Raw genomic sequence first — 14,312 nt, forward strand, 5'->3', positions numbered from 1 at the left:
TGTGTGAGCCACAGAAGGCTCAGGGTCAAGGGAGTACTGAGGAAGGGCAGGAAAGGAGTCACCAAAGGATGGGACAGGAGCTGCAAGAAGGGGTCTGAATTGAGCAAACCATGTGTGTGACTTGAGGCTGCCCAGTCACCACTCAGCACCCTTCTTCCTTCTCCAGGGAAAGCCCAGGCCCAACCTGCATGCCCTCATGGCCAGGGTCTGTTCCTGCACAGGCATGAGCAAACCTTGATGTGGACTAGATAGGCAGCAGGAAGTTTTGCACATTGTGATTAGAGAAGTTGCAGGTTCACTGGACTTAGAGGGACTTCCTGGAGGAGGGAGCATTTCAGGCAGGCGTTTTTATGGGGGCGGGGGAGAGGGTTAGTAGACTATCTGGGATCTCTGAAAACGAGTGTTCCCAGTATAGAGAGAAATTTGGGAGAAGGTAAGGAACAGAGACTACCTTTTAGAATCCTTGGAGAGAAGGAGCAGGCATTCATGCATCATGCATCTGTTCAAGCACCGACTGGGCCTGCTGAATTCCAAGGATATAAAAATGATTATGACATAATTTCTGACCTCTAAATGTAATCATGGGAGTCTCCTGCAACCAAATTGGAACGGCAGGTGGCAGTTATGCTTTGAAGCTAATAATGGTATCCAATTGTCAAAGATTTTAAAGGTATTGAAGAGTATAGGCAATGAGGTAAGGGTTGGAGGCATGATGGAGACAAGCCGAGTGGCTGGCCACCTCCTGCATTGCTCAAAGAGGGCCTGGCAGAGAAAGGGGAGAACATCAACAATGACTGAACCTCTCCATCTCTAGCACTGTATGTAGCAAGTGCTTTACATGTATTACCTTATTTACCCCTCACAAGGTGACAGCAAGGTGCACATTATTTTCTCCATTTTGCACACAAGGAAAGGGGAGCTCAGAGAAGTTAAGACACTGGCTCACAGTCACACAGCTAATAAGCAGCAGAGTCTGGGATGGGTTACTCTAGGATCAATGTTCTACTTACTATAAGTGCTTTTACTTTTCTGTGACTCACAAGAAGGAGAACCAGGTGTCCCCGGGCCAGCATAAGGAGGGTCTACCTAGCTGTAGCTCAGAGATTTAGAGACTATAGAGGAAGAACCCAATTATGAAGAAGCAAGAATTTGGATTTGCTAACCTATTGCAAGGAGGGAGAAGAAAGGTACAAAGTGAACACAATTTCAAGATTCTGGGCTTGGGCGACCAGATACAACTCTTCAGCAGTGCTACTCCCTAAGTAAATAGGGGACTAATCAGTGCATCTCTCCTTAGGGAAGGTAGACTTGCTGAGTGACCTACACAAGGAGCTGGCATTTTCAAGATTAGCAGGGGGCTAAGGGGGGTGGGCAGTCACCTGAGTCAGGACCCCGAAAGTTCTACCCAGTGGCCAAGCAACTCGAGGATCTGACAGTGAGTCGTACTGCTGGCTGGGGAATAGGAGAAGGTGGCCTACCTGCAAGGTTACCACTGAGACAAAACAGGGACACCTCCTGACCAAAGTGACAGGAAATTGAGTTCTGGGGTTACCGCCCCTAAACTCTGCCATAGGCATGGAAGCTCTCCCTCCTGCCAGTTCCTAGCCCTCCGCCCTCCAGCTCAGGGGCCAGGGGAACAAGGAGGCGGCCTTCCGGCCAGCCCAGTGAAACCTGAGCGAGTCTCTCCTCCTGGGAAGGAGCGTTCCTTAAGAGCTGCAGCTGTTCCATGTCCCCACAGGCCAGACTGCCTTTCCCTTGAGACTAAAGCCCCCAACAGGAGTGGACTAAGAGCAGGATTAGATGGCTGTTTACATACGATTGGCTCCCCCAGTTTGGGAACCCAGCCTTTCCCGGCCTGAGACTGGATGCTGGCACTGCCAGAATGAAGGGGTGCTGGTCGGGGCAGCGGTGACCTCCCCATCTCAGGGCAAAGCCCAGGCAGGCCACGTACTTATTGAGCATCTACCATGTGCCCAACACTGTGCTCACGGTTTGAGGGAAATTCACGGTCTATCACAAGATAGACCCCTTTTTCCTCAAAAAACCTGCAACCAAGCTAGGGAAATAATACACACATGTAAGAAAAACAAAACAAAACATTGTTCTATAATTCCAGTACATCGGGTCCACAGGAAGCATTAGACTCAAGAGGGTGAGCCACGGGCATGCCCAGGCTTCGTCAGGACAAGCTACCTAGCAGCAGTGGGGCACTCAGAACCATCTCTGGTCACCCCAGCCCTGGCAAGTGGGAGGGCAAACCCACCCTCCTGGGAGGCCAGGGAGGCTTTGGCGGGCCTTTCAGAGCTGGTGGATCAGCAGAGACGCCTAGTGGCCGGGTGTGTGCATGGCAGGCAACCCTGGCCTGCCCGGCTTTGTGTGTGTGTTTGGGGGGAAGGGGGAGGGGAGGCTATCCCTCAACCCACTTACCCACACCATAAATCTTAGGGAATGGCAGTGGTTTTTCTAAAAATCTTCAGTTGGAAGGACCTTTGCAAATCCCCCTGTTTCTCAGGCATCCTGGTAAGATGAAAATTCCAGCGTTTCAAAATACTGTAAAAGGAAAACTTTTCTATCAGTTCTTCCCTTCACTCCTCATTTCTTCTCCCACTACGGTCTATTCCAGGAATTCCTTCCTTTAAAGATGAAGTCTTACAGGCAGCATAGGCTCCTTCCCTATTAACTGTGAAGAACCGCGGCGGCGGGCGGGGCGGAGGAAGCCCCTCCTACCCGGGCTGACTACAGTCCATATTGTCAGAGTTCTCTGTCCTCTTCAATGCTTGTGGCCACTCCCCACCCCGCCCCCGCCCCTCCCCCAGCTTCCAAAGGCTATCACAGACAGAGCCTTTCACTTTTTCTTAGTAAAGTCTTTTTTTTCTTTTTTTTTGAACAAGTCATCTTTGTTGTTGTTGTTCCAAAAATGAGATTTGGAGTAAAACTCACCACCCAGAGACCACTGTGGTCCAGCAGGAATGACTGATGGTCCCAGGGAGGAGGGCCTTGCAGCTGGTCCACTGGTGGAGCCCAGGAGTACAGGCTCTCAGCCATTTGCAAGCTGCTCCCCTACTGCCCTGTCCTCATGGGGGGCTCTTGGTCTCTCTGCACCACAGGGAAACAGCACATGGGCAGGAGAAGTCCAGCTTCCAGGACGCCTGTGGCGGCCGGCTTTCATCTGATCCTGAGTCACCTGGTCTCTGCCCTAGGAGGCATCATTCCAAAAAAACTATAAAGGTTTTCAGCTTTTGGGCCTATTTCCTACCAGGAAATAAATGTTACTACTAGAAACTAAGAGGCCGCATACTCCCATTCTGATGGAGCAGCTCCACCATAAAAACCAGGAAAATGCCCCGAAGTCCCAGGCTCCCGGCACCTTCCAGAGGCTTGGAGACACCAGTGCCGTGTTCCTGGTGGAACAAGACACAAGTTCTTAGGCTGGGTAACTAGCTCTCGGCCCCTGGTTTCTGGACAATTCAAGCAGAAATGTGAGAAATATCACTAAAACTACCAAATGTGCTCCTCATCTTGTGGGTGCTAAGGAGCCTGGGAGGAAACAGCTCTATTTGGGTCTAAAGAGCAGCATCCACTGGTCTAGAGTCTGATTAGCCACGAGGGGAAGCTGTAGAGAAGATGATAATACTGTGCACTTAGCCAACGGTTTCTCCCCAAAGGGTTTTTGCAGCTGCCATAGTAGCTTCCTCCTCAGAAAGACCTATAGACTGTTCCCAGAGATTCAGAGCACTGTTGTCTCCATAGAGACAGAGAGTCAACCTGAAATAGCTCCAAAGTCAAGTCACAGAGCCAGCTGGTCAGGGGCTACAGCAGCAGTTCTCAATCTGTGGGTTGCGACCCCAGCGGGGTCGCCTAAAGCCATTGGAAAATACATAATGCATATCAGGTATTTACATTCTGAATCATAACTGTAGCAAAATTACAGTTATGAAGTAGCCACCAAAATTATTTTTTGGTTTGAGGTCACCGCAACATGAGGAACTGTATTGCGGGGTCACGGCATTAGAAAGGTTGAGAACCACTGGGCTACAGCTTCAATTTCAGTGGTGTACCTTGGGCCCAGGAATGTCCAGACAAGGAGGCAGGAATGAGGGGGCCTGTGGCAAGGACTGACCTCTATGGCTAGGTATGCAGCCCCAGATGAATCTCTTCATTGCTCAGTAAAGAGCCCAAGCAGCCTGGGGACCCCTGGGACAGGTTTTACTCATGGCTGTGCCACTCCCTAGCTGAGTGGCTTTGACCAAAAAAAGTGGGAAAAGATTCATTGCAGGCTTAGATGTGCCAGTCACTGTGCTCATATGGGTGCTTGGCTGTCTGACCCCAAAGCGCATTTCTCTGGGAGCTTCAGCACGGCACTCAGAGCCAAGAGACCTGGGTTTGAGGCACAGCTACTTGACTCTAGAATAACTTCCATTCTCTGGACCTCAATTCCTCTTCAGGCAAACAGAATAATCTCTCTCCTGCTGACAGCATAGGTAGTGGTGAGATTAAATCGAAATAGCGTGATGAAAGAATGCTTGCTAGTATTCAGTGTGTATAATAGATGGATGGCTTCCAGACCCGTCTGATCTTTGGGACCACCTGAGGGAGGTTAGTAAAAATACAGGTTACTGAAGGTCTGATTAAGTGTTCTTGAGAACGTGTCTTTAAAAACATCTCAATGGTCAGGAGAGTTAAGGAATGAATATCATTTCCCCAGACCTCGAGGATGCCAAGATTTTGCTTTTTTTTTTCCTGCCCAGCTAAGATGTAGCCAGCCTGGCCCTGCCATGGGTCTCTACCTCTGAAGTTCTCCATTCCATTCCTTTGCTCATGGAACTTGGCTGCCTCTCAGCACCTCCCAGCAGAGACCCAGAGTTGAAGGAAAGGGTAGGGAAGAAAAGGGTCTGATCCAACACATACATTGTCCTTAGTTACCAAACAGGGTGGGCTGGCAGAGATGAGCCCAGCCACAGGCCAGAAACCAGCCAGAGTCTGAACAAGCAGATGGAGTGTCCAGTGAGAGTGATGGCTCCACCTTATGCCTCTGGCTGGTGGGTGTGGGTTGAATCCCATGGCATACTTTTTGTGCTTATTTTACTGATTTTGTGTCTTTCTAACATTTTAGTAGTTTGGGGGAAGAAAATCTGGGCAACATTTTATGTTTGAAATCTCCCAATATCCTTACCCAATGAGAAACACCATGGCGTGGATAAGTCCAAACATCATCATTTCAATGATGAGAGATCATTGAAAAGTCATTGCCGTGAGTTTAAGGGTCACTGCATAAAAACCACCTCTTCTATTAAACTTACCTTCCAAGTTTACTTTAACTTCAAATAATATCAACACTGTTTGCATCCTGTGAGAATGGTTGGCTGGGATGTTGGATGAGGGTAGCCTAACCTTGCAGCAGATGCACAGGTGAAAACTCAGGCTTTCTGGGTGATTGGATGTGAGCACTGGGCAGACACGTTGTATAAATGATGACACTGGGGCCCACAGAAGGGTCCTGACTTGCTGATTCCCAGATCCATTGTCTTTCCTCTGGTGCCCAGGTGCCTATATGCTTCTGGGTTTGGGTTGTCTGTTCACCTTGACTTCAATAAGTGTTTATTGAACCTCTGTGACTCAAGGAGCAGTGTGCAGCCCAGTTCTTGGCACAAGGTGAGTGTTCAGTAGTTGTGGATGATGAGGGCTCTGTGGTTCTATTGCTGCTAACCAACTGGGGACCTTGGGCAAGGCTCCTGGGTTTCTAAGCCTCAGCTCCTTATTTGTACCTCACAAAGTTGGAATATGTGGCTTTTAAGGGCCCTTCCAGTTTCTAGGCTTCCGCAAGTCAGACTCAGTGTTAGACTTGAACTGCGTAAGCGAGAAGTCAAAGATTTCAGCTCAAAGAATAAACCTCTCTGGCTGGGAGGTGCTCACAGAGCCCCAGAAAAGGGGAAGGTAGGGCAAGAGCTGCCCTCCCCTGCCCCAAGGTCACAGCAGCAGAGGTGAGCCAAGAACAGATGTGAGGCCTCAGATGAGAACCTGCCAATCATGGATGGGTGGAGGAGGGAGAGCGACTCCAATTCTCCGGAGCTGCTCCTCTCTCCCTGGCATCGGCGCAGTCCAGGAGGGTGAATACAGCAGCTCTGGAGGAGATGCTGAGGGGACTCATGGGCTGACCACTGAGCTGTGTACATCAGTGCTGACCACCACTTCCCGAGAGGCTCTGCAACTTCCCGGGTGCCAGAGTCTGGGAGGTGGCCCACCATGGTTGTCCTGTGAGACTTGGATACTCTTCCTGTTTCTGTTGCTGCAGATAGGCAGTCATTGGCTAAAGCTTCCTCCCAAAACGTGTTTCTCCCCACTCCACACTCTAGACCTGTCCTGGGGATGAAGGCTCAAGCTTCTGTCCGTCCTCGAACAAAAACTAAGCTACAGGGGTCTTCTTCTCCCCCTGTTTGGTCTTTTTTCTTGATGGTTTACCTGTCTAAATTCTTACAGCCTATGCCTTAGGAATCCAAGCTTTGAGCATGGGAATGTCAGCTTCTGGTGGTCAGTGGACCTCTGTTTCAAGGCCTGTTTTCAGATGAGGAGCTGTGGTCTGAGGGGTGAGAGACCAAGCAAGTTCCCGGCTCCTTCTGCCACATTTTGTTTGCTGCCTGTCTCACCTCCAGATAAAGCCTGGAGACCCAACCTCTCACACACCCAGTTCCTTCCTCACAAACTCCCTGGTGCCCAGCCACCAAACAGGGAGGGCTCACTGCCCCTTCTGTGGCCTGCGGCCCAGTCTGTCCCCTCTGGCCGCAGCCCCTCAACATCAAGTGGGAGCACTTCCTGCCCGGCTGTTAAATGGCAGTGAGGGAGCCGGGTGCCGGGAAGACGGCTCTAGCTGCTTTGGCCGCTGTAGACACTAGTGCAAGGATTGTGCACTGGGCAGACGGGGCTGGTATGTGGACATTGTGGAGCAAAGGGACTCTGTTTGCAGGGGGAGTCTGTGTCGGAGCCTGAGGAAAACGAAGGGGGTCAATTAGTGTCCTGTGTGTGAGGGTGAGGCTCCTAAGGGGTGCCCTGAGGACAGCGATTTTCAACCTTTTCATCTCATGGCACACATAAACTAATTACTAACATTCTGTGGACACCAAAAAATATATTTTTTGCTGATCTGACCAAAAAAAAGGTATAATTTTGATTTATCACACCAGACTGCTGTTGTATTGGCAGATGTCATTTTTTTTATTGGACAATCTAAGGGAAAAGAGGTCAGTGCCCCTGACTCAAGTATTGGGTGTTTTAAAAATTCTTGAGGTGCACTAGTTGAACATCGCTGCCTGAGAAGATGGGTTAGAACAGCCCAGGGTGGCTATTTTGTATTATTAGTTAACAAGTATTTTAGTAGCTACTAGATGCCAGGCACTGAACTGGGTGCTAAGGATACAAAGATAAAACCTAGCGGCCACTTGGTGTGTGTGTGGACTTGGTATCGTACATGCTGTGACTTGGGTGTGCAGGGAAGTGAGGCGGGGCAGGGCTGCACGGAGCGCCCTGAGTGTGAGGGTGACCAGTGCAGAGAGGTAATGGCCTTGTTCGCAGCCCACTGCTTGTTAGAATACCTGCGAGCTTTTTAATCCCCCAAACTTCAGCCACACTCCTGACCAAGTAAATTAGAATCTCTGGGGTTGGAACCAGGGCACCAACAGTGGAAATAACAAAATGAGGCCAAGTAGGGATCACGGGTTCATGGGATAATTTATGTCTCAGATTTTCAGGAGAATGAAATGACTAAATGAGTGACTATTGTTGGTTGGCTGTTTTTTTAATATTTAGCCTTCTTATTTACTCTTTCTGGAAGCCATGAGGATTGCTTTTCAGATTTGGGTCTGGGGGTAGGAGCAGGAAGGAGGGAGGAGGGAAGGCAGGAAGGGGTATACCGGAAAGGAGGAATTAGGCTGTGGCATCTAAGCTCTTAGCAACATTGTCATGAACCACACTCCCTTACTGCCAGGACCTCCTGCAGAATTCTCCCAATTCCATGTCTGGAGTCTCCAATAACCCCCAGGGGATTGTGGTCCCAGCCTCAGCACTCCAGCAGAGCAACATCGCCATGACAACTGTCAACTCACAAGTGGTGTCAGGTTGGTGCAGGGGATTGTGGGGACACCCCTGGGAAGAGAAAAGTTGGTCCCAAGGGGATTCCAGGGTTGAGGGGCAGGACCCTGCACAAATGTCCTAGGAAATGGAGGGGCTTCCTGCCGAGTTTCTTAATGAGGTGTTCTGTAAGTTCACACATGGTCAGCAGCAAGGCTTCATTGGGATGGTTTGGAACAAATTTGAGTCAAAGTCTCAGGAGCCCCTCAGAGACCAAGCAAGGTTATTGTCCCTTCCCCCAACACTTGCCCCCATCCCACCCCTTTCCACAGGGGCTGAATATCTCCAGAGCAGAAAGTGTTTACATATGAAAACCCTCACTTCCACCTGCCCCCATGACAAGGGACACAAAAACTGGTTGTCTCCTCAGGTGGAGCCTTATACCAGCCAGTTACCATGGTAACCTCCCAGGGTCAGGTGGTCACCCAAGCAATCCCCCAGGGAGCCATCCAGATCCAGAACACGCAGGTGAGTGAGTGTACAAGTGTGTGCACGTGTGGGGGAGGGCAACCATGGTCACTTACCACCTGTTGGACACTTTACACAAATAACTCATTTACCCCTCATAATTCTTCTAAGAGGTAACATCACCCCCACTGACAGATGAGAAGTTGTGTCTTGGAGAGGTTTAATCAGCTCCTGGGATTTTGCTGCCTCCCCGTTACATCAAAGGCTCTATGTCTGATCTCTACTTGGAACCACTCGAGCTTAGTGAGGCAGAACACATGCCGAAGGGAGCCAGGGCAGAGTAAGAGGATCTGAAGTCACCGTGGATAAGTCGCCCAACCTCTCTGAGCCTCAGAATTCTTGTCCAGACAAGGGGAATTAACACCAAGTAACTGCACACAGCCCTACCACCCTACGGGGTGCTATAAGGGCTCACCATGGTAATGGACAGAAAGTCACTTGGCAAACGCTAAACTCCTCCAGAAATGCTAACTATTGGATGGTTTATGGCAAATTTGTCTCTCTCGTGTTCTCTGAATGGCTCTGTTTCCTCTGTCTCCTTTCTCATTCCTTCTTCACCTCCCTTCCCCTCCTTCCCATCCTCTTTCCTTCTCCATTCTCTCAGGAGCCAGTGTGAGGTGAGGGGAAAGTGACCTCCCAGGGTCCTAAAATGAGTTGGGAAGGGGGTTGACAGCAAGAGCCTGCCATCACTATGGCAACAGGTCCCTAGCTGCTGGCCCACCAGGCTGCTGATGCTGACTTTTTCTCCACGTGCCCTGAAGGTTAACCTTGACCTCACTTCCCTCCTGGACAATGAGGATAAGAAGTCCAAGAACAAACGAGGAGTCTTACCCAAGCATGCCACCAATATCATGCGTTCTTGGCTCTTCCAGCATCTCATGGTGAGTGTGTGTGTACTGGGGGTGTGGAGGTGCAGTGTGCAGTGTGAGTGGCCCTTTGGGTACCAGACTCCACTGTCATCCCGTGGTCCACTGAGGGTGTGGCCTCAGGGAACGGCTCTCAGATCAGGATGTCACCCTCCAGAGGCCAGGTCAGCGGGGAGGCTCAGAAAAAGGATGACATCAAAGAGGGTGTGGGACAGACGTATTCTGAAGAGACTTAAATACTGGGCAAGTGTGCAGAGTCATTTCGTGAACAGAGTGAGATTCTGTGGGAGCCGGAGCTGGGCTACCTGGCCAGAGCCCTCCTCCCACAGGCGCCATGCTGACCCTGCCCTTCTCTTAAGGGAGAAAATGTTCATTTCATGCTCTCCTGTCTCCCAGGGTCACCACCGCTGAGTAAGCAGAGGGTGTCTTCTGCTTCCCCTTCCTTCTGCTCAGAGCACCAGGCAAGGTGCAGAGCAGGGGAGCCGTGGTGGACCATGACTCTGGAAGGGCACAGGCTACAGTCCAGCTTCCTCTCGTAACCAGCTCAGCTCTGTGATGCCAAGCACATGCTTTCATTAGCCTCTGTGGCTGCTTTTGGGAACTGGAGGCAAACCTTAGGTTTAAATGCGTTGCTTATAAAGTGCCTGCTGTGTACCCCAGTAACAGGGGAGCTCCGTGTGTGCAGGCTGAGTGCAGTAACAGGCCTTCGGGCGAATGTCAGGACTTCCTTCAATGACTTCAGTCCCCTAGCGCTATCCAAGAGCCATTGCAATACGTAAGGTCAGTGACTGCCTTGGCTGAGTATGTGTGTGTGAGAGAGTGAGTGTGTGTGTGTGTGTGTGTGTATGCCCAGGGTGGGAGGTAGAATCTGTGAGCACAGATGGGTGCCCAGCAGTCTGGAAGTTCTTGGCCTGGTCTGGCAGGACGTAGATATACAAATACAAGACCTACACCAAGCTTGGGGCTATATCCACAGACATATTTGGCCTGTGAAGTGTGGGAAGAACCAGAAGTAAAGAAGCTCTTTCTCAATCAAATGTATCATGGGAAATAATCAATCAAGCAGTCAATGCATAGTCTTTTATTTAAAATGTGTGTGCCCCCAAAAGCAATGGAGCCTAGGCCTAGGCAGTGTTTCTCAGATTTGGGCTCTTAGGGACCCTGCCTTGGAAATGCTGTGCGCCCGGTGGATGGGAAGAACTGCCCTGGGGTGGTTGCTATGGGGCCGGAGCTAGCATATCCCTAGTCAATCCCCTCTTCCCCCCCCCACACACACACATAATCTAGGGGCTCGGGGCCATCAGACATTTGCTGAGGGAGTACCTATTGAAACACCCCCCAGGGAACAAACAGTAATCAAATTTGGAGAGAAGAGGCTGGAAAGCTGAGGGTTAAGGTGAGAAGAAGAGGTTGGAGTGACGCCCAGCACCAAGTGATGAAGCCAAGGAACCAGGGCCAGCCCCAGCCTCTTGGGAGCAGCCCTGACTCAGGAGCCAGAGCTCTCGATGGGGACACCCAGGTCTCCTGCCCTCTCTGGTTCCCACACTGCCGGAGAGCAATAGCTCTGTGGCCCCAGGAGCCCAGTGCCCACGGGACAGCTCTGAGCCCCACCAGTGGGAAGAGGAGCTCCTGGGTGGGACCCTCTGTACACTGGTCTGTTGAGCCCCAGATGGAAGCAGCTCAGCACCCTCCCGCCACGGATTTAGAGCTGTCTCCTGCACTGGGGGCTGGGAAGTGTGGCTGGAGGGCTGAGAGTGTGAGAAAGCTCATGGGCTTCTGAGGCAGCCAAACCTGGGCTCTAACCTAGGCCCCACCCCTCACTCTGTCACCTGGCCACCCCTCCATTTTGTGAAGATGGATGTTGATGAAGCAACGAAATTATCGCCCAGACCCTGGCACACTGGAGCATAACGCATGTTAGTCCCTGCCCCTTCTCCCCTTTTCACCTCCCACCCCCGTGCATTTTTGCAGACCGATGTGAACATACCTACAAACTTACTTCTGAGGGGAAGAAGAGGCAGGTGTAGGAGCGAGAGGAGGCCCCAGAGCCCAACACCCAGGTCAGGACCCCTCACTGACCCCCAAAATCTACATGGGCTCCTCCTCAGCTGCCTCCCGCTCCCGATGTATATAGCTCAGCAGCTGAGGCTGGAGAGCCATCCTATGGGTCCCTCCTGGCTGTGCCTTCCCTCTGACGTCAGTCATGACCCTCCCTGTCGCTACTCCTACTGAGCCTCCTCCTTAGCTCAGGGTCGTTTTCCTACTTCACAGCCGCTTCCAGCTAGACTTGGGCTGGCAGAGGAAGGTCAAGGTGGAAAAGAGGGCTACTCTGAGCACAAAGCAGAAGGGGAGGAGAAATCAAATGGGCTCCACACAAGGGATCTGGGACAATGGGGAGTACTTGTTGAAAAGCATGAGTAAAATGAGGTGACCACACCCTCCCACCCCCTGGACCATCTCCAGCTCAGAGTGCACACAGAGCTGGTGCTATTAATAAAGCACTTAGCACTGGCAAAATCCTCCCCCAGCTAATACCTCTGTCTCAGCAGCCATCGAGAGAGGACAAGGGAGTGACCCGGGGCCTTTGCCCTCAGAACTCAAAACTTTTGGAGGAGAGGAAGAAGTTCAGAGTGAGGGGTAGTGCATAACACAGCTGTCCTCTGCAGGCCACGGCTGGCCGCGGAGCAGCCTGGTTACACAGATACATGCGCCCCCTGCCCCCGCCCCAGCTCGGAAAGAGGTGTAGGGGAAAGAAGACAGACTATGAAGCCAAACAAATGGGCCTTCCCACTAGCTGTGCCCTCACTGAGTCTATTTCTTAGAAAAAGAAAGATAATATCCCTTTTCTATGATTATGAAAATTAAGTAAGATTACATGTATTGAAGTGCCATGCCCGACACATAGTCCCACTTAAGAAATGGTAGTGCCCTTTAAACTTTCTAGACCAGTGGAAAAGAACAAGTTTCTGAGGCTAAGCCCTAAATCTGTGAAAATCCATTTGAGGTGAATGGCTGATTTGGTGTTCTGATCTGTCACACCTACTGATTTTCCCATATCTAAGAATATACTGACTAATACTGTTACTTACCTGCTCTGTGTGGGTATGTGAGTATCAAATCTACATGTCTTGTGTCTCTGACTGAGTTGCAAATTGCTCAAGAACTGGGAGCACACATTATATTCTTTTGTGGGTCCTGATGCTGATTCCCAGACTGTCTCGTATAGCAGGACATTAGAATGTTGCTCCCAAGAAAGATTTGTGGAAATCTGGGTTATACAAAGTTAGCTTTTCTTTATTCTTAGTGTGCCAGGGGGAATTCTGAATTTGCAGGAGGGGGTATGGCTTGAAGCTTTCCCCAAACACATCTGATCATCACTCTAAGTCTCCCTTGTTTTCACTGTTGCTTGGGAGAACCATCTGAGACTGCCGTTCTAGGAAAGTAAACTCTGCAGAGACACTGTCTCGGGCAGGTCGTCATGGCTGGGGTTAGGGATGGAGAGTACAAAAGGTGTGAAAAGAGCAAAAATCAATACACAGATGTTCTCATGTCCAGTGCAGTGGGGACAGCAAATATGTTGATTGGAAATGCTGGTTTAAAAAAGGAACAATCATTAAAAGGTATATTTTGCTTTAATTTAAAAGATATATGTATACATACTTATTTGCTAATCTTTTGTATAAGGGCAAGATCTTTTCCTGATTAAAGTTTGTCATTTTACTTTCACAAACCTCTCCTGTAATATAACATCTATAAATTCCATCTTTATTTAAAATGGAATAAGAATTTTGACATTTGGGAAGCAGTCTAGATGTAGAATCTTTCTACATTTTTATTGTGAATTCCAGCCCCTTAACATCTGCCTCACTGCACATTACTGGATAGTATATTTAAGCAAATTTGAGTCTCAAGTCTTTCCATAGCATTTTACTTAGGTTTTTATTTTGTTTGTTTATTTGCTTGCTTGCTTTAAACGATAACTCTTTTTTGCATTCATATTTCATTGGTTTGCAGAATGGTTGATTATATTACATGATTATAATAGCACATATAACTGGCATAAACTAGTTTGATACAAACACTGCTTACTTACTGATAAGTGGATAAATGAGCTAATGAACATCCTGCAAAGTAGCCTATTTATCTCAAACATCCAGGACAATGTGGACAAGCAGTTCTGATGGTTTACAGAAGAAATGGGGAGCATTGTACCATCTGCAAACTTGATTAACAGAAATTGGTTCTGTGAACTTCTTTGGTAAATGCTGGGTTTTCCTATTGTCTTTCTTCTCTTGAGCAGAAGTCAGCACTCTTTGATTTTTTTTGTCCTATGTCTGAGGCTTCTTGTCTTTGCCACTGTTCTGTGGCACTAGCAGCTACAGAAATGTATTCATATGATAGAATGCTCCTGGGATGGAGACTAAACCCTGAGCCTTTTTTCTGTTAGGCTGCAGTGAGAATGGATAGTTTCATCCATTAGCTGCTTTGTTTCTGGGTCCCTGAAGAATCCAGTGATATTTTCTCGCTGTTGCATTTCGGCTGGAAGAAGCTAAACTCCTGCTGGAAGCAATTCTTTCATAGCAAACCCAGACTGGGAAACGCAAGCAGAGGGTCATCTCCAGGGGCGGTGGAGGGAGAGGGCTGCACTTCCTCCCCAGCTTCTGGCCTATTCCCTCTGCTCCAGATCCCAGCCTCCCCATGTCCTGCCGGATGATTCTGCTCATTTCCATATGAAGTATGACTGTTCTCTGGGCCATAGCCACCCAAGTACCTGGGCAGCTTTACAGTACATTCTGCGGAGGAAAGAACATAGTACCTGGTGGCAGGATCTGGATTTGAGTTTCACTGCCCCCTTTA

At 49.6% G+C, this 14,312-nt stretch overlaps 1 protein-coding gene across 3 annotated transcripts in view; it reads left to right on the forward strand.

Annotated features, from left to right (window-relative positions):
* Nucleotides 1-14,312, forward strand: part of PKNOX2 (PBX/knotted 1 homeobox 2) — a 262,352-nt gene that overhangs the window by 233,722 nt on the left and 14,318 nt on the right. For all 3 annotated transcript variants that reach the window (XM_066259631.1, XM_066259633.1, XM_066259632.1), the window contains 3 exons: nucleotides 7,979-8,108; nucleotides 8,492-8,589; nucleotides 9,351-9,470. In XM_066259631.1, the coding sequence (XP_066115728.1) occupies nucleotides 7,979-8,108; nucleotides 8,492-8,589; nucleotides 9,351-9,470 (348 nt within the window). The remainder of the gene's footprint in view (nucleotides 1-7,978; nucleotides 8,109-8,491; nucleotides 8,590-9,350; nucleotides 9,471-14,312) is intronic.

This window comes from Saccopteryx bilineata, chromosome 2 (assembly GCF_036850765.1).
Source record: "Saccopteryx bilineata isolate mSacBil1 chromosome 2, mSacBil1_pri_phased_curated, whole genome shotgun sequence".
NCBI lineage: Eukaryota > Metazoa > Chordata > Mammalia > Chiroptera > Emballonuridae > Saccopteryx > Saccopteryx bilineata.